General features: G+C 40.5%; 1 protein-coding gene across 1 annotated transcript; it reads right to left on the reverse strand.

The window, feature by feature from the left end:
- Positions 1-17,076: 17,076 nt before the first annotated feature.
- LOC148166829 (uncharacterized) lies at positions 17,077-19,227 on the reverse strand. Its single transcript, XM_088048427.1, has 5 exons — positions 19,006-19,227; positions 18,134-18,952; positions 17,400-18,017; positions 17,325-17,328; positions 17,077-17,276 (listed from the first exon to the last, which is right to left on the reverse strand). The coding sequence occupies exons 1-5, from the start codon at positions 19,225-19,227 to the stop codon at positions 17,077-17,079; spliced, it is 1,863 nt and encodes a 620-aa protein (XP_087904553.1).
- Positions 19,228-19,887: the final 660 nt, after the last annotated feature.

Here is a 19,887-nt window from a genome sequence, read left to right on the forward strand (position 1 = left end):
ACTGGCGGATCGACGATAGAAATGAGGATGACTCTTCGCACCTCGTGGTACGATATCGAAAGTCACAATGATGTCTTCCTCATCACGGAAATCTCTCGCGGTACTCGATATTATAAGGCGGTAAAATAAATCGCTTAAACCCGTAATGAAAAAGTGTAATATTTTGAATTCACCGGAAGTCACAATTGGTTATGCGCACTCTCGACGCTTGTCGCCAACACTCATCGAAGAAAGTACCAAGATACTCTAACCTATGACCTGACAGGTGACAGGCCGGTACCTTGTTTACATTTGAGGTTAGATTTTGTAAGGTGCGACTGGACCGATATTGAGAGATGGTAAATAAATGCGCTAACGGGAGATAATTAAATTATGAAATTTTAGATGGAAATAGAAAAGAAGAAGAAGAAGAAGAAGAAGAAGAAGAACAAGAAGTTCGGACCATTGTACTCGAATGGGACCGAAACATAAACGTTGTGAAGAGATAAGAGAAGATAGGAAAGTTGAAACGGGATTACCGAACCCAACGTGAAATTCGGGTGGAAAGTTGTAGCACTTCCAATAGCTGAAACTCTGAGGCGGTAACACGTGGTTGATCCGCTGCCTCAAGGCGGCCACAATAGAAAAATAGTTCCTAACGCGGATACAAAGTTAGATAAACGGAATGACGGTAATTAAACAAAAATTCATCTCATACTGACAAAATTAACATTTCAGTTTTGAGATGATAGCTCTACTCTGGCTTCGATGTTAACGCCGTGATGTTATGAACCCAAGCATCTGAAGAAGTCCCTAAAGTATTTCATTATTAATTATGCCCTTCTTCACCGGCAAATTTTGAAACGCTACAGCGCGAAGAAAATCACATTCAAAATGTAATCGGAGGCTCGAAGGAGCGACGACATCGAAGTACCTGAAGGGACACGTGTTCGTTGGAAACCGATGTGAAGCGAATTAGGGTGCTTTGAGGGCATTGCACCGAAATTCGAAGACAACAAACCGTAAAGTGCGAGAAGGGTAGAAAATGGTGATAACGTCTTCTCCAGTGGCGTATCATCTAGGTACTACATGGAAATCAGTAACAAGGGATGTGAATAATGCATTAATGTCAAGCATGTCGAAGGAGATTAAAATTCAAGAACTGAATTGAGATGATTAAGAAGACGAATCAAATAAAACAAAGCGTTCTCTGCAATTGTTAACTGAAGAAGAGCATACGCTTTTAACCTAGACTCAGATGGAATCAGTTGAGACGTCATTTCTGCATAAATCGCGACGGCGTCGTTTGATAATGAGTTTTGGTTATCTTGATCGGGAAATCAGTTTCCACAAGAAAAGAGGAAACACCTGTTCTAAACATCATTGGACGCTTAAACTTGAACGCGCGACAGTCCAGGAGCATTGGCGGATCGTTAATCAAGATCATCAAAATGCGATTGATAAATTGATCAGTGTTGGAGTAAATTGTTTAACTGCCACTGTCTGATGATAACCAGTTCAACTACGACAGTCTAATTGACTTCAGTAAAACAAAGTACTCAACAACAAGGGACAAAATGTTTGCGAAATGGTGGAGGTGCCGCCACCCGTTTCAAGGGCAATGGGCGAAATCATCAAGGTGAAATTAATTAATGGAATCAGCAAAATTGATTGAAGATGTGTGTACGTCAGGGAAGTTCGAAAAGAGAAAAACGTCACAAGACCGACAAGAAATTGAACAAATAAAAGTGTACAAAATTAAGCAGCCGATTCTTCTTGGAGATCGAATCGCTAGAGCAAGACAGAGGCGTACGTGTGACACATTTTCGTACCGGAAGAAAAGCACGATCCGAAATGAAAATGGCTTGTAAGGGACAGAATGCGAAATTGATACACTACTAATTGTGTACCGCCTTTAATTGAAAGTAATTCAACTGGAACTGTGGATTTTCGGATTTCACGAACCGCCAGTAAATTTAATGAAAGAGAAATACTTTTTGGAGTGAAAGAGAAACACTTCTTGAAGTTGAAAAATAACATTCTTTGCAAACAGAATGTTTAGATAAGTTAATCCGCTAATTTCGATAACAATATTGGCGGGCGTTACCAATGGATGGTAGAGCTAGAACATCAGCATGCGATTAAGCTTTTACCTTCAACAGAACTTTGTTAAACGTCAGAGTCTGAGAAGTTTCTTTTCTGGCAACATTAAAACTGTTGAGTGACAGTACTCATCCTTCTGATGAAGATACTCCCAAAAAGGGGTGACAGATACGCAGAAATTCCAAATTTCTATGGAACGATCCAATCTAACCATGAAAATTTAGAAGCCAACAAAGTGTTGTTAAAGTTGGTGGGCAATGTCAAAAGGATTGCCGTGTCGAAAAGCTGTGAAGACGCATGAGACCATAACAAAAAAAGGTTACCGCAAGAAAAACAAATTGTGGTAAATGTTGGATGGAATTTGGGAACTCAAAAAAAAATTGAAGTCGTCAGGAGGTTTGCAGAAGCTTACGACAAGTGGTTCGAAAATGATGGTGGAAAGTTTCTAATAAAAGTCTGCACTTTGGAAATTGGAAATGTGGACTTTGGAAAAGGCTGGAACTCTTGAACATGAATGGATGAAGAGTAAAGGGCTGGAATGGTTAATGGAGTTACCAAAAGAATCGTTGAATCGGAACCTTAAGATCGTAACCTTAGGTTGTAGACATGAAAGGTTGTAGAGAATATGGTTAGGAAAATTGAATATTTTCTAGTTTAGGACTCAAAATTAGGCAATTTTACGTAGCTTAAGTTAAGTGGGGGCAAAATTGATTAGCTTTGAATTTTTCATTTAACAGAAAAAGACAAAAATCTTGAATTGTCCAAATAAAATGAAATAGGTGATCACCTCAAAAGTCGAAAATCTAGTACTAGTACAATGACAAAAACAAAGATCATGATCAATGTGGTTTTAAAGGTCGAGCTAAGGTTGATAGTGGCATGTGATGAAGGGAAAAGGCGATGGTAGTCGACAAGGTAGCAAGCAGTGTGAGTTGCACCAAAGGGTGAGAGATAGACGCTAGTAGGAGCGTTAGCATGTTGAGCACTGGTAAAGTATGTCTGAGCAGCGAGTTGAGAACTAACCATCTCGAGGTCGAGATTTTTGTCAGGTTGGCCGAATGTAAGACGATAAAAATGTGGTATTTGTAATAATGGTGATGACGTAACTGGGAGTCATTAGTGTTGTAATTAAGAGCCCTTGGATTGGCTCAGTAACTTGTGCGCACCCCGGGTTGGGGTGAATGACGTCAGAATGTGTGGCTTAAGGCAGTGAAGAATTGACCGTAGGAGAAGAAGGTGGAGGTTAAGTGTGGTGCGCGAGTGCGGGGCCTGGATGGCAGATTTCCAGGCGGTCTGGATGGCAGATTTCCAGGAAGTGTTCTGGATGGTAGATTTCCAGAATGCGCTGAGTGAGAGGGGCATGTAGTGTCTGGATGGTAGATTTCCAGACGGCCTGGATGGCAGATTTCCAGGAAGTGCTCTGGATGGCAGATTTCCAGAGGGCGCAGGGCTACATGTCGCACCTGGATGGTAGATTTCCAGATGGTGACTTGGATGGGGATAATTTCCAAGTTGCGTTCTGGATGGGGATAATTTCCAGAACGCGGGTGGGTACGGTGATGGCAGATTTCACCGTACTCGAAGAGAGAAAAAGATGCCAAGATGCTGCCAGGGCGTGGGTGCCGACCAGCCGTTCGAGTAACTCTCCAGGGTCGGAGTAAGGACATGGGTGTCCTGCCGTTGCAGAAAATGGGGTCAGTGCCAGTAATCCGAGCCGCTATCCAGCGATGGGGCAGGGGGCGGAGCTCCCCCGGTAAGTTAATCCATTAAAAATGATTAAGGCCGTTAAGGCAGGTGGCAATATGTTTTGTTGCGAGAATTCCGTGACTTCCCAGTTGAGCTAAGCCCGGACCTGACTAAATAAGGGTGTTCCGGAAGAGGTGAGTCAAGTAGCATTGTGTTGGTAGTTAGAAGTACCCTTTCAAGGAAAGAAAATGAGTACAACCTTGTAATGAGGATTGGTTTCGTAAATTCAGCATTTAAGCGTAAAAAATCGATTTACATTACTTTCATTTTTGCAATATTCTCAACATTTTCCAATAGGTTTCATTCTACTACGATTTTTTTTGGTTTCAAAAATTATCGACCCTGGTCTATTAGTTCAGAGCGTCCTCTCGTTTCGTAATTCTTGGACAATCTTGCAACTGAATGATGTTTGTTTCTTGTTCTTCTGTTGTCTTGAAAAGAGTTCTCAGGATCAGTAAAACGCGTTGTCGGAAAACGTAGCTTATTATGGCCAAGATAAGTAAGACTGTTAGGAGAATTGCAGTTTTTGACAAGTGTAGTAGGTGTACCATAGGGTGAAGTTCTATTCGCTCATTTAAGTTTGTTGCCTCTTCTTGTAGTTTTGTAAAGTCTTCTAGATGCTTTTGTTCAAGATGAATTTGCTTCGTTTCTTGAAGGTTGTTATTTGTAATCTCTGGTGTTTCATAGTTGTAACTACTGTACGTATTGGAGAAAGTGATCTATGATGATTTTGCAACGGTCGTTTTCGGAGAATAGTAGAGCATTTTCGCTGACTTTTTCTGGATTTTTCTTGTTTTTTCATACTTCTAAAACTTTCAGGTGTTTCTTTGTAGATACCAGAATTTTGTTGTTGTCAAGTTGTTTGATGATTCTGTAGTAGTTCGTGGCAAGGGCGAAAGTGCAATTTGAAATATCGTTGTTGATATAACATTTGTTGATTTCTGGAGGATTTATGCAGATGATTATCTCTTCTATTTTTGTACATTGTTCGTTGGTCCAAAGTTCTCCTTTTTCACCAAATAGGACAGTATGTTCGAGACGGCAAAAGGATGTTGTGATGGCTTTTGGGTATGGGATAAATTCTTTGGTAACTGAATGGATTTGGATTTAGGATTGGAATGTACAATATACATGTTATAATTTTGTTAACTGATAAAATTTGGTATTTTGAAAATTCAACAATTTTGAATAGATGTGTTGAGTCTAATTCGATCAACTCGTCAGTTTTATAAATTAATTTTAAGTGGTGTATTATTTGAAACAATTCATCGGAAGAAATTATTTCTAAATTTGGTGTTCCAATAAGAGCAAATGTGATAGTTCTTTGAACATTTTATATGGCAAATAGTAGCTTTTTAGCTAATTGAATGTTGTATTGTACTTGTATCTGATATTCTAGTTTATTATTAACTTGTTCTATAGAATGAAGTGAAACATTGAGATTTTGTTGAATAGTAGAAATATCTTTAGCGTATCTTTCTATAATGTGATTTGCAAATGATGCGTATTTGTCAATTTGTTTAATAATTTTTGCTTGGTTTTGGAAAAGATTGTCTAAGTTTGCGTTAATTTCTTTCATATCATTCTGATCTAGATTTCCAGTGATGAAGCGTATTGTCGAGCCTAAGCCATCAAACAAGGAACGTTTAGTCCTATGATTACATTTTTATATATAGCTATTGGATAAGAGTTTTCTATAACTAGATTCTAAACTACTAATATTGAAGTAAAAGTAAAACTTATGATAATGGTTGACCGTTTTTGCAGTGCCAACTGTCTCGAGGTAATATCCATTGTTATATATCCTCTCGAGTTGAAGGCCCAGGTTCGTCCCTATTAGGATGACGACGAGGGTTAGTCTGTAATGAAAATGTTTTCTTTAGTCTTATTATTCTGCGTGTATGTGCTGTTGCGGGGAATTTAGATTTAGCTTTAATTCCTTTCACTTTATTTTTCTTTGTTGATGTTATGTTTAGTTTTTCGTAACACGGATCCATTTTTCGGATTCTTTGCTTGTTAATGTACACAGAAGGTTCGGTAACCTGTATCGTTTCGTCTTTGTCTTTATTGGGTTTTTCGGGAATCTTACTGGCGCGTTCAATTTGTTTTTGATACAACTGTAATTCGATTTTTTACGCTTAAATGCTGAATTTACGAAACCAACCCTTATTAGAGGGTTGTACTCATTTTCATTCCTTGAAAGGGTACTTCTAACTACCAACACAATGCTACTTGACTCACCCCTTCCGGAACACCCTTATTTAGTCAGGTCCGGGCTTAGCACAACTGGGAAGTCACGGAACTCTCGCAACAAAACATATTGCCACCTGCCTTATCGGCCTTAATCATTTATTAATGAAACAACTTACCGGGGGAGCTCCGCCCCCTGCCCCATCGCTGGATAGCGGCTCGGATTACTGGCATTGACCCCTTTTTCTGCAACTGAAGGACACCCATGTCCTTACTCCGACCCTGGAGAGTTACTCGAACGGCTGGTCTGCACCCACGCCCTGGCAGCATCTTGGCATCTTTTTCTCTCTTCGAGTACGGCAAAGTCAACCATTACCGTACCCACCCGCGTACTGGAAATTAACCATCCAGCACGCTACCTGGAAGTCAGCCATCCAGGCCTTCTGGAAGTCAGCCATCCAGGCCTTCTGGAAGTAAACCATCCAGGCCCTCTGGAAGTCAGCCATCCAGCTCTCTGGAAGTAAGCCATCCAGCCCGACATGTAGCCCCTCGCCTTCTGGAAATCTACCATCCAGAACACTTCCTGGAAGTCAGCCATCCAGGCCGCCTGGAAGTCAACCATCCAGACACCACATGTCCCTCACTCAGCGCATCCTGGAAATCTACCATCAGGAACACTTCCTGGAAGTTAGCCATCCAGGCATCCTGGAAATCAGCCATCCAGGCCCCGCACTCGCGCACCACACTTAACCTCCACCTTCTTCTCCTACGGTCCATTCTTCACTGCCTTAAGCCACACATTCTGACGTCATTCCCCCAACCCGGGGTGCGCACAAGTTACTGAGCCAGTCCAAGGGTTTTTAATTACAACATTAATGACTCCCAGTTACGTCATCACCATTATTACAAATACCACATTTTTATCGTCTTACACAACTCTTCATAAAATGGTAATATTTCTTATTTTTGTTTGTTGTTATACGATTCGCAAAATTGCTTTGTTTAGATCAATTTCGTGGATATTTAAATTTTAGTATGGACCGTATAATAGACTGAAAGGTGTGTATCCAGTGCTTGAATGGACTGATTGATTATAGATTAGGATTGCGGATGTCATTAAGTTTTGTGGTGATTCTTTATCATTTTCTATTTTAAGAGCCCTAATTTTCTCAATTAAAGTAGAATGAATTCTTTCTATTGGGGAGTTTGAACTCGGGTTGTAATTAGTAGTGTAATGTAAGGTGATCTTGAAGAGATCGCAAAAGTCTTTTACAACATTGTTTTTAAACTCTTTACCTTCGTGGCAAACAATTTTCTTGGGGTAGTTATGGTGCGTGAAACAGTGCCGTAATTTATTTAATATTGTTATGCCTGACGAATCTTCAGTATAATATGCTTGAGCATATCGCAAAAACAATTCTACCACGGTGAGAAATTTGTTGTTATCGAAACTAAATGTATCTATGTGAATGACATCAAAAGGTCGTTTGGCTAATAATGGACCAGAAAATGGTGTTTGATATGGATGTCCTTCGTATTTGCTTTGCAAACATGTGTCCCAATCGTTGATGATTTTATTGATTTTTGTTTTCATATCAGGCCAAAAGTAAACTTTCTTTAAATGATTATAAGTTTCAGTGACTCCATTATGATTTTGAGAGTGGTATTTATTAATCACCTCGTTTTGTGAATCTGGCTTCTCAAGATCTTGGCAAAGTATATTACATTTTATTATTTGTACATTGCTTTCAAAAATTTCGGAACATAGCTCTCGGAATATCGGTTCTAAATTTTGATTATCGAAATAAACTTCGTACAACTGTTTGGGGTCAATAACATCAATAACTTAGTGCCGTTAATTAGTTTTCCTTTTCTTGACCGTTTCTGACAGTGATTATGCGATTATGTTTTTTGAAGGATTTGGTGTACGTTATATTATTTTGATCACCAGTTTTTATTATTAATCTGTTGGTGTAACAATTGACAGATTTTTCCGAAATCGGCATGAAAATTGGATTATCTATAGCCGTATGTTGAGTATTATTAGAACTCTCTGGAGAGGTAAACTCATTTTCAAGAATCTCGTCGGCTTCTTCGGGAGTTAGATCACTATCTTCGTCAATTTGTGAGATCTGATATGAGATCTAAGTCTTCTTCGTTAAGGTCTTTTTCATGAATGTTAATTTCTACTCTGGAGAGTGCATCTGCAACTAAGTTTTCTTTTCCTTTTTTATATTGAACTTTATAATCGAATTCCTCTAATCGAAGTCGCCATTTGACTAATCGCGAATTTGGGTCTTTAATCGTGAATAACCAAACAAGAGGTTTATGATCCGTTTCGATTATAAATTGTCGACCATATAGATACGGACGAAAATATTTCGTAGTTTCGATAATTGCGAGTAACTCTCTTTTGATTGTGGAATAATTTCTTTCTGCTCAATTTAAAGTTCGAGAGTAGAAAGTAATGGGTTCGTTATTTTGCGATAAGCCGCCTCCAAGAGCAATGTTACTAGTATCGGGAGTTAAATGAAATGTTTTGTTAAAGTCGGGGTAAGCAAGAAACGGTGCGTTTGTTAGCAAATCTTTACATTTATAGAATGCTTCCTTATATTTTAGATCTTCAGTAGTAATTTTCGCTCCTTTCTTTAGACAACTCGTGAATGGTGAGACAATTTTAGCAAAGTTCATGAGAAATCTGCAGTAGTAACCGACTAATCCTAAAAAGGCTTTTATTTCTTTTACAGTTTTCGGGATTGGGTATTCTTGCACTGCTTTAAATTTTGATGGGTTTGGTTTTATACCTTCAGGTGTACTTACGTGACCCAGGAATGCTACTTCGCGACACAAGAACTCAGATTTGTTGAGTTGGACTTTTAAGTTGAATTCTCTAAACTTTTTGAAAATTTACTTTATGTGAACTAAATGTTCATGCAATGATTTAGAGAAAATAACAACGTCGTCCATGTAGACAAAACAAGATTTGTAAAGAAATTCACGTAAGACATTGTCCATGACTCTTTGGAATGTAGAAGGAGCATTTTTGAAACAGAAAGGCATTCGCACATATTCGTAATGACCGTTGTTTACTGAGAATGCAGTTTTCTCAATACTTTCTTGAGACATTTCAATTTGGTGGAATTCTTGCGCTAAATCTAACGTTGTGAAATATACACATTTTCCTAGATTATCGAGGATTTCGTTGATTCGTGGAAGAGGGTATTTATCTTCGACCGTTTTTTTATTCAGTTTTCTGTAATCAATGACCAAGCGCCATTTTTTCTTTCCAGATGCGTCCATTTTTTTTTGGGACGATCCAGACAGGACTACTGTATGGTGAAATTGTGCTACGTTTCACCAAATGTGCACATAGAGAAACTGAGTAGGGTCCTAAACTCTATCCGCCATAGCGTTAGGACAACAGGTAAGAGCGTCATAATATGCGGCGATTTCAATGCGAAGTCGCCGGAATGGGCGTCCAGAGTAGAAGACGAAAGGGGCAAGATCCTCAGCGAATGGGCAGCGGCGATGAACTTGAGTATCTTCAACCAAGGGGATGCACCTACGTGCATCAGACATAACGGGGTGTCGCACATTGATGTCACGATATGCAGCGAAGAATTGGTAAGTAGAGTTACGGGGTGGACGGTCACGGATGACGTTAACCTGAGCGACCACCAGAACATAACTTTTGAGGTCAGTAGCGAGACTCCAGGGAGCCAGAAGGCCCCGAGGAGTCCCTACTGGAGATACAGGGAGGCGAATAGAGTTCGCCTAATGGAGGAGCTGGTAAGTCAGACAGAAGACGAGACTACGTACACACCAGAAGGATGTGACAGGATCATCCGAGAAGCGTGTGAGGCTGCGTGTCGCAGAAGCGGCGGAGGCAAGGACCGCAGGAGAGCGGTCTGTTGGTGGACGCCTCAAATCGCAAAGGCAAGGAAGAAATGTTTGGCTGCAAAACGACAGGCAGTGCGCAGCAACAGGAGAGCGGCGAGAGACCCTCTCAACGAGGAAAAAAAACCTGAAGTATAAGAGTGCAAGAGCGACTCTTCGGAAGATGATCGCGGCATCAAAAGCCAAAGTATGGGAGCAAGTCTGCCAAGAACTGGAGGACGACTTATGGGGAAAGGGTTACAAGATCGTAACAGGTAAGTTGAAGCCCAGCTCGCCAATCGAGCTGACGAGAGAACAGATGGAACAGCAGATAGAGCTGCTGTTTCCCAGACACGAAGAGGTGGTGTGGCAACAAATGACTGTGGAAACCGTACCGAGTTTCAGGGAGGAGGAGGTCACCAAAGCTACCGGCCGAATTACAAGAGGCAAAGCGGGAGGGCCCGATGGCGCTCCCCCGGAAGTTGTGAGAGCCCTAGCTGAAAAATGCCCGGGCTATGTGGCGAAAGTCTTTAACAGACTCCTAGAAGAGGGAACCTTTCCTCGCGAATGGAAAAAAGCGAGACTGGTGTTGATCGGGAAACTCGGTCAAGACGGGCAAATGGAGAGCAAGTACAGGCCACTTTGCATGCTAAATGTAATAAGCAAGCTACTTGAGAAGATGATCCTACAAAGACTGCAGGACGAAATGTAACAGAAGAGCGGACTGTCGCCATGCCAGTACGGATTCCGTGGAGGCAGGTCGACAGTGGATGCCGTCTTGAAGGTGCAAGAAATTGCTGATAAAGCGAACAGTGGAACGTGGGGAACGAGAAACTACTGCGCACTCGTGAAAATTGACGTAAAGAATGCTTTCAACTCAGCCCCTTGGCAGGGGATACTTGAACAGCTAGCAAACTTGAAAATCTCGTCATACCTCATCAGGATGATTCGGGACTAGCTGAAGGACAGATACCTAATACTCAAAGATGAGACAGAGGTAAGAATAAACAGTGGAGTTCCACAAGGATCAGTGTTAGGACCGACATTGTGGAACATTTACTACGACAGGGTCCTGAGGGCAAAGATGCCCCAGGGAGTGACTCTGATAGGATTCGCAGACGATCTGGCAGTGGTGGCAACGGCCAGAACGAAAGAAGGGCTCGAGGGCAAAACCAATAAAGCCCTCGAGCTGGTGAGCGAAAGGATGGCCCAGAATGGCCTGGAAATTGCCCCTGAAAAAACGGAGAGCGTACTCCTGTTCGGCAAGAGAAGGCTGACAGGTGTACGATTCAAGATACAAGGAAGAGAAGTACTCCCTGTGGAGTCAGTAAATTACCTGGGAGTCCACGTTGGCAGAAGGCGAACGGGGAAAGAGCACGCGGTCGCCGTGGCTCAGAAAGCCGAAATGACGGCCGTCGCGCTGAGCAGACTAATGCCGAATGTGAAGGGACCCAAATCAAGCAAGCGAAGGGTCATAGGGATGGTGATAAACTGAATTATCCTCTACGCAGTTCCTGCCTGGGAGAGAGTCTGGCAGATAAAGAAGTACAAGGAGCGACTAGAGCCGACGCAGAGAAAGATGATGCTCCGAATCTGTAGCGGATCTGTAACTACCTGGAGGGAATAGGTAAGTTGGACAGCGACAAATGTTGGTTTTGCAGGGAGGCAGACTCGCCTGAACACACGTTGTTCAGGTGTGAGAAAGGAAGGAGCTGCGTGAAAAGACGCAAGAAAAACTGGAAGAAGAACTCTCCCCACGAAACATGATCGAGCTGATGTTGAGGAAGCGGGAGAACTGGGAGATAATCTCCATCATGGTCGAATCCATCCTGAAACAGAAGGATCATTACGAAAGGCAGAAACAGAGCGGTAACCGGAACGTTGAGCTCTGATACAGCAAGGTGGACCGTTCGGGTCGAGCTCCCGCACTGAAGCAATGTGGAAACAGTTCCAGTGGGGAGAAAGAGCTAATGGAGGCATTTTAGAGGGTATGGGTCCCTGGATGGGTAACTGAGTCCCACACTCTCTCGTGCGGGTGGAACCATGCACGGGAGGTGCGTAAAGGCATTTCCCCTATGGTAGAAAAAAAAAAAGGTTCATCATCTGCGGTTCGAATTTTGTGTTTTACTGCGTTAGTGAATGACAAATCGCAATTTTCGTTGTAAAATATATCTTTATAAATGTTACAAAGCTTTAATATTTCGTCTTTTTCTTCTGGGTTGAGGTGTTTGGTGCGAATAAGATTTCTAACGTCCACATTTCGTGTTTCATTAAAGGGTTTCTTTAATTTGACATTCACAAGCGGTTCTACGTTTATTGGACTTTGCCAGTATATTTCCGTTACTCGTGATTCTGGAAATGGAACTGTACAAATGCCATTTTTGGCGTAAGCTATTGCTTCGGGAATTGGAATATTTTTGTTTTTAATTTCTGGAATCAGAACTGACCCTGATATATTTACGGGTATATTGACTACGTTTTGTGAATTTCTTGGCTGAAGGGTTGAAAATTACACGGGCTAAGTTTGATAAAAAAAATGGAATTTTTAGGTCACCTATTTCTAAGGTACGATTTTCGTCGTTGGTCTTTGCACATAATTTTTGAAGATCATGACTGCTTAACAGGGCATCGAATCTGTCGTGCCATTGTACTACATGAAATGCAATTTTTCGTTTGATACCGTATTCGCTCAACAGAGGGTATGAAATATTTTTATCATCTTGAATTGTACTATTTAAAGATTTGATAAGAAATGGTAAATGATTCCTGAAAAATTTGTTGACTGGTTTTGGATTGATTATACTATTTGATGCACCTGAATCGATCAATATTTTTAAATTTAGGCTGGACATTGAAATGAATGGTAATTTTGGTTTGTTAGCTAAAGAATTTATGTCTGTTGTGATCCCGAGGCTGAATTTTAAAAATTTTCTGCTTGATTTTCAATTTCATAAGGACTTTTGAAATCTGCGAGATTTTCGTTATAAATTTCTTCATTAGAATTTACATTAAATAATTCTTCTGAATTAAAAGTACAGATCGGAATCTCGATCGCAATCCATCGGTAGTGAGCTCACCATACTGGGTGCTGCGATTTCCTGAAGGATTTCGGCCATTTTGATTGGTTCCACGTCTAATGTTCCTTCGGTCACTTTTTGCCAGCTATCAATGTTTCCATCTTTTGAAATAAATTGGTAGGTTTCGTGGCGTTGCCCTGAGAAATGCCACCTTTTATGTTTGTAATCAATTACCAAGCCCGCCTTGGTCAAAAAATCGATGCCAAGAAGAGTCTTTGTATTTTTGGCTTTTGGGAGAATGATAAAAGGTGTCTGGATGGTCCGATTCTTCAATGTGATTGGAACTTCCACAATTTTAACAAACTGCGGAATCGTCTGACCGTCAGCTTGTGTAATTGACATGGGGACATCTCGAAATTGGAATCCCTCCTTGATTAGGAGAGCGTAGAGCTCGCTACTGGCGAGGCTGCTTTTGGCGCCGCTGTCGAGGTATGCCGTGCCTGGGTGCGACAGCACTTTCACTGGAACGGCAGGACGTTCGACACCCCTGGTGGTATCTAAAAAGCAAAACCCAAGAGATGTGGACGGTGTGGTCTTACATTTTTGGCAGTCTCTGCGAAAGACTCCTGGTGCTCCACACCCGTAACACCTGATGGTCGTGTCTGTAGGTTTTGTTTCCCTTTGTCCGCTTTTGGCATCTTCGGTTTTTTTCTTCCGGCACATATTGGCCTCGTGGCCAAAATTGTTGCAGAAATTGCAACGCGGGCGGCTTCTCATGTTGCCATTGTTTTCGTTCCTCTTTGGTAGTTCTCTATTTTTCTCGCGAAGTGTTCCCTCCACTTCTCTAGCTGCCTCTAAGAGTTCGATGAAAGTCCTCACCGTCTTCCTGGGAATCTTATCCCTGATCGCTATCCGCAGCAATCCGTACACCATGTCGAGTTGGCGACTTTCGGTATCTGGGGGGGTCACTTGGGCCATCAAAGCGCGTTTTTGGGAGACGAACGATCCCGTTGGCGTATTCTCGTCTTGTTTGCTGGCGAAGACCTGCAGGTACACTTGGTATGCTGGCAGCGATGGGGCGAATTCGTTTTTTATCGCTGTTTTGGCTTGTTCCCAAGTCGTAATCGCGGCCTTTATTCCACACCACCATGTATACGCCGGTCCCTGGAGCATCAGGGATAATCCCATCAATGCGTTGGCGTCGGTGATGTTTTCGGTCGTCTTGTAGAAATCAGCGCTGTCGATGAAGTCACCCACGGTTCTAGTGAAGTGTTTCGTTGGGGCTTTTGGGGTTAGCCGTTGTATTAGCTGCTCGAGAGCTTCGGCTGTGATAGCTATCTTCTTACTTCTCAGCAACACCTTGAAGTTCTTCTATTTCGATCGTGCTAGTTTGGGTTGGCTCCGGCCCCACGTTGGGCGCCACTTTGTAACACTCGAGTTACAAAAAAGGTCTTTATTTACACAAACTATCTATATTTACAATTTAACTTAGAAAACCAGAAGACATGGACGAGTCGAATGTAAAATCGCGAATCGCGGCGAAGATTTTCTGACTTCAGGGCTCCATGAAAATGTCCAACAAGGAGCGGTGACCGCTGCAAAGTTAGAGCTGTTTTCAAAAGAGAGGAAATCCAACTAACTTTTTGTTACACTAATAAATATCTATTATTCAAAAATTACAGCGTGAGCTCTCTAGAGCTAAATCTAATAAGAACTGAGTTTAATTACATTGCTCGTTACACTTTTATAGACAATTTTTATAATGGTGGTTATTGTATGAAAAATGATTACAATTTGGTCTTTTACCTTAAATAGGAGATTTGTTCTAATTGAATGAATAGATAGGCAACTCTGTGCTCAGCTGTCAAACGTGATATAGTTCTGACTCTTATCACAACGGGCGCTATATACGTTTTCATTATTAGGGGGATTTTTTTAATGTTTATTTTATACACAGGAATGTAAAAATTAAATATAAATTGACTATTTGTACAAATGTATTTAACTATTTACAAACCTATTTAACTATTTACAAACTTAATTAACTATTTATATTGTTTGAAAACTAGGCTATTTTTTTATTTTTTGTTAAAGCTTTTTTTTGTTTTGCGTATTTTTAAATGACGCCTTTTAGCTAGGAGTTTTAATTTGTCATTTATATTTTTTTTGTTTCCCTGCCAATGTATTATTAATATTGTTAATATATTTACCGGGTGTTCCAACGATTGCTGAACATAGGGAAATAACATGGGAAAATGAATTTTATTTTTTTTCTGCTCTCTCGATACCCCAAATGAAATTCGGTCAATTATTCTTTGAATGATTCTTAATCAGACCGTATTTTTTTTAATTTGATGCTCTTACTTCATTATTAAAAAAAAAACAAATTAAAAACGGTTAATTTCAAACTTCCCACCGAAATGTCGGTACAATTGATATTGGATATTTGTCATTGTGACAGCAGAGATCACCGTGAGTCCAAACTAACCTCACTTTTTAAAGATTTGGAGATTTCTTTTGGAGGACTAACAACGATGTCTAACGTTTCAAAACTCTTGTTGTGTGGCTCAAAATTAGATCGATAATTTGATATCATTCATACCAACACAAGCAGCTAAGAGTAAAAGAAACATTGGCGGTACAGCTTATGTTGGATTTCAATTGAATGGTCATGCAACAAAGATCCAACCCACAAACATTTTTAATAGACTTCATGGCGTTATTAGATCGATACAAATTGTCACCATCTGTTAAGCCTTATATGGACCTAAAATTCTTAAAGTTAATAGTCCAACTGAGGTGCTACTTAAGTTTTGCACTACAAAATCGGTAAAATTAAGCCTTAAGTAGCCATGATTTCCGTTTTTAGATGACACTGGCTGGATCTTTGGGTTTATTTACCAAACAAACAGGAAAGCGAATAAATCTAATAGATATAGCCCTTGGAATTGATAGTAAAGTTGTTTTAAAAACAATCTTCAAAGTTTGTGAATGAATAGAATAAGCATTCATGCTACAACTGAAATGCATCTCATTTGTCAAAATGCTCTGCTAACGGATTATTTGCTTCACCAAGAGTCCAGCATTTTTGTAACGACAAAAATATATGGCAGGGACTGTCGAACAGAAGAACACAGCCAAGCATTGGTGTTTTTGTTTTTAATAAGGTTCAAAGTTCCCGCAACATTTTGTTAAATTTTAACTAAATTTTTGCACAGATTGAAGTTACCTATGTCGGAAACCAAAAATTTGGGCTTAGAACAAGAGTTTTGGAAGTTAGACATCGTTGTTAGTCCTCCAAGAGAAATATCCAAATCTTTAAAATGTGAGGTTAGTTTGGGCTCACAATGACAAATATCCAATTTCAATTGTACCGACATTTCGGCGGGAAGTTTGAAATTAACCGTTTTTAATTTGATTTTTTTTAATAATGCCGTAAATGCATCGAATTAAAAAATTGCGGTCTGATTCAGAATCATTCAAAGAATAATCCACCGTTGGCCGAATTTCATTTGGGGGTTCCAGAGAGCAGGAAAAAAATAAAATTCATTTTCCCATGTTATTTCCCTATGTTCAGCAATCGCTGGAACACCCGGTATATAGTACAGTATGTCCCCGGATTGAGTTCACAAGAGGAAAAACGTTATTTTTCATTTTACAGAAAAATGACAAAGGAATAATATTTTTTGCTTAATTTAAAATAAATAAATCTTTAATTAAAACTTTAATATTATCAAGCTGTGTTCTGGAAATCGAAAAAAACAAAAAATAACGATGAACTTTTTATTTTAATTTAGCAAAAAATGTCAAAGGAATGACATTTGTTCCTTAACTCAAACCAATTTCTACTATTTGATTGATGTTTGGGCTACGCGACTGTTACGTGACCACGTAGTTAGCGTCGTGCGTTAAAATAAATGCGCTGATTCGGAAATGCTTTCTACCGTTTATTGGACTACTGATACAGGTTCTTGGTTCCTTTCTCCCGGTTGTGAACCGACTCACTTTACAATAATAGCAACCCTCCCAAGTAAACTGGTGTGGTTGAGTAGGAGGTGCGTAAGCGCACTCTAAAGAGTGATGTACAAATATTGCGGCAAACGCCCTCTACAGCCTTAACCTAACATCATCCGGCGCCTTGAAAACACTAGCTTTCAAACTCGCTCTAATAATTGATTTCCAGACGTTCATTTTTTGCGAATTTGCGTTCCAGACTGATGAGTCTTTTGATAGACATCTCTCGAGTGTCGCCTAACTCGGATAAATCGCTACTGACTGTAAGTCTTACTTGAAACCGCCCGTTTGCTAATCGATCAGCAGTATCCACGAAAAAATCTTCATGTGTTTTTTCTGAGCGTGTGAGAGCTTTAGTACTCAAAATTTTTCCAGTTGGTTATGTAATTTGTCGTCAACCGCGCTGTGAAAATTGAATGATTTTGATTCGTAAATTTGGTTTAGAAGACAGTTAGTCATCGCTCCTCCGATTACCCAACCTAGTTTTGTTTCTCGGAGAAGTAATCCTTTTTCGTGTAATGTCATTTGCCCTTTGCACAACAATTGCCAAAATAGTTCGGCACCGATTAATAAATCAACTGGTCGCGAAATGTTAAAATTTGGATCGGCCAATTTAATTGACGAGGGTTGAACAAAATTGGTTTTTGAAAACGAGGTTGTTGGTAAATTTCCGGCGATCTTGGGTATCACCAAGCAGGTAATTTTTGCTGAATAATCCGAGTTTAGGGACCGGATGCGAACTTGAGTTGTTTTATGGACATTTGTTGTAGTGCCATAAATACCAGAAAAACAAATGTTTGTGGAATTTCCTACAAGATTCAATTTGTCGAATGCATTTTGGGTAATAAAATTCGATTGAGAGCCAACGTCTAAGAGGGCTCGAAACGTGTGATAATTGTTTGTTGAGTCTCTCACTGAAATTAAAACTGTCGACAAAAGAACTGACGGCATGTTTGATGACGTACAATTAGCACTACTTGTACTCGGTTGATCAAATGAAGTTAATGCTTCATCTCGATGTAATAGAGTATTATGTTTTTGTTGGCATAGCTTGCAACCGTTCGACTTGCAATTGTCGGCAGAGTGATTTGGCTTTAAGCAATTTTGGCAAAGTTTGAGTTGATTGACGCTTGATTCACGAGTGGAAACGGAGATTTTTAAGAATTGTAGACAGTTATGGAATGAGATTTTTTGCAAAAGTCACATGCCTTTGTCGATGTGACCGCGAAAGTTGACACCTTCCGGGTAGTGTTTTGAAATGTTTGACCTGGACGATTATTAAGGTTTACATTAGACTTTGGTTGAGGCCGATTTAATTCTAGCGATTCCAGGAAGTGACAACGCTTCTTTAAATAACGTATCAATTGTTTTTGAGTGGGTAAATCATTGTTGGTTAAAGATTCTTCCCAACCTTTTCTTGACACAAAATCTAGTTTGGACAGAATGACGTGAATCAGCTGGACATCTGACGCATGAATTTCTACGTCGAATGCTTTCAATGCCTCAACATTGGCCATAATTTTATCAAGAAGGGAGCGTAGCGAGCTCGCGGAATTGTTTGTTGTTTGTGGTAGGTTAAAAATATTGGCAACGTGATGATTCACAATTAACCGTATGTTTTGGAAGCGATTTTTAAACAATGTCCACGCTGGCTGATAATTTTCGTTCGAAATGGTCAATGAGTTTATGGCACTTAGAGCATCGCCGCGCAATGAATTTTTCAAATGATGAAATTTTTGAACGTTTGTAAGTTGTTGATCGTTGTGCACGAGTTCCTTGAAAGTGTTATAGAATGGCAGCCATTCCGTGTAGGTGCCATCGAAAGGTTTTATATTAATTGGCGTTAACTGAATGGGAACACGATTAACAATTGGTGTATTGGACGTGTTGACCTTATGTTTTTGGTCTAATACGTCGTTGGCTTGAGCAACTAGCTCAAAATATTGGTCTTCAAAATCCGCTCGCAAATCGGACTGCGCCAGCTCTGGAGTTTCCGTATCTGGAGTATCCGTATAGCTTCGATGTTGCTTTGAATTGCGTCAAAGTCCCGTTTTATATGAATAAAATCGTCAAGACGGACCTTAATTCGCGAGTGCGAGGCGATATTTTTATTCTGAGAGAACCAAATTCTGAATCGCGACAATCTATCGTAAACGTTGTTACGTTTTGAAATGAAGGATTGTAATGCGGCAACCGATTCGTTATTCTCGTTGTTAGGAACAATTTCTGGCGGTTCCCGATCATCGTTCTGACTGTGATCTTCTGCATTGTCGCGATTTGTTTGGGATCGTGTGACCACCATTTTGAAGAAAGGTTGAAGAATTGAAACGTGCAATGGTTATCAGACGTTAATTCAAATTAAAACCTGAATCTCAAATCGCTTGAGGAGGTGAATAATGGATAGAGAGATGGAACCCACTCACCGTTTCCTGACTTTGGTCTGTGTTCGCTGCGTTCCCACTCAAGAAGGGCATGGACTCTTGATCCCTGGACACTTTTGATGCGGGCGTCGAAAATAAGCACAAAGTTGACGGCGATGGTGTTGACCATCACTGACCTGACCTGACCTGACCTGACCTGACCTGACCTGACCTGACCAGCACTATCGATTTCCGAATCCGGCTCGAAGGACCAATGTTTGGGCTACGCGACTGTTACGTGACCACGTAGTTAGCGTCGTGGGTTAAAATAATGCGCTGATTCGGAAAATGCTTTCTACCGTTTATTGGACTACTGATACAGGTTCTTGTTTCCTTTCTCAGGTTGTGAACCGACTGACTTTACAATAATAGCAACCCTCCCAAGTGAACTGGTGTGGTTGAGTAGGAGGTGCGTAAGCGCACTCTAAAGAGTGATGTACAAATATTGCGGCAAACGCCCTCTACAGCCTTAACCTAACATAAGGAATAATGCTATTTATTCTCAATTTATGCCTGCTTTGTAAAAGCGGCCCTTATATAAA

The sequence above is a fragment of the Gnatocerus cornutus genome, unplaced genomic scaffold (assembly GCF_029298725.1).
Source record: "Gnatocerus cornutus isolate USDA-ARS CGAHR unplaced genomic scaffold, icGnaCorn1.1 Chromosome12, whole genome shotgun sequence".
NCBI lineage: Eukaryota > Metazoa > Arthropoda > Insecta > Coleoptera > Tenebrionidae > Gnatocerus > Gnatocerus cornutus.

What these genes read in the sequence shown, in the direction of transcription:
- LOC148166829 (XM_088048427.1), bottom strand. Translation starts at nt 19,227, where the DNA reads ATGGTGGTCACACGATCCCAAACAAATCGCGACAATGCAGAAGATCAC. An exon ending in CCTCGCACTCGCGAATTAAG is followed by an intron (nt 18,953 to 19,005) that starts GTCCGTCTTGAC and finishes CGCAATTCAAAG; the next exon opens with CAACATCGAAGCTATACGGA. An exon ending in TCGCGGTCACATCGACAAAG is followed by an intron (nt 18,018 to 18,133) that starts GCATGTGACTTT and finishes AATTGCTTAAAG; the next exon opens with CCAAATCACTCTGCCGACAA.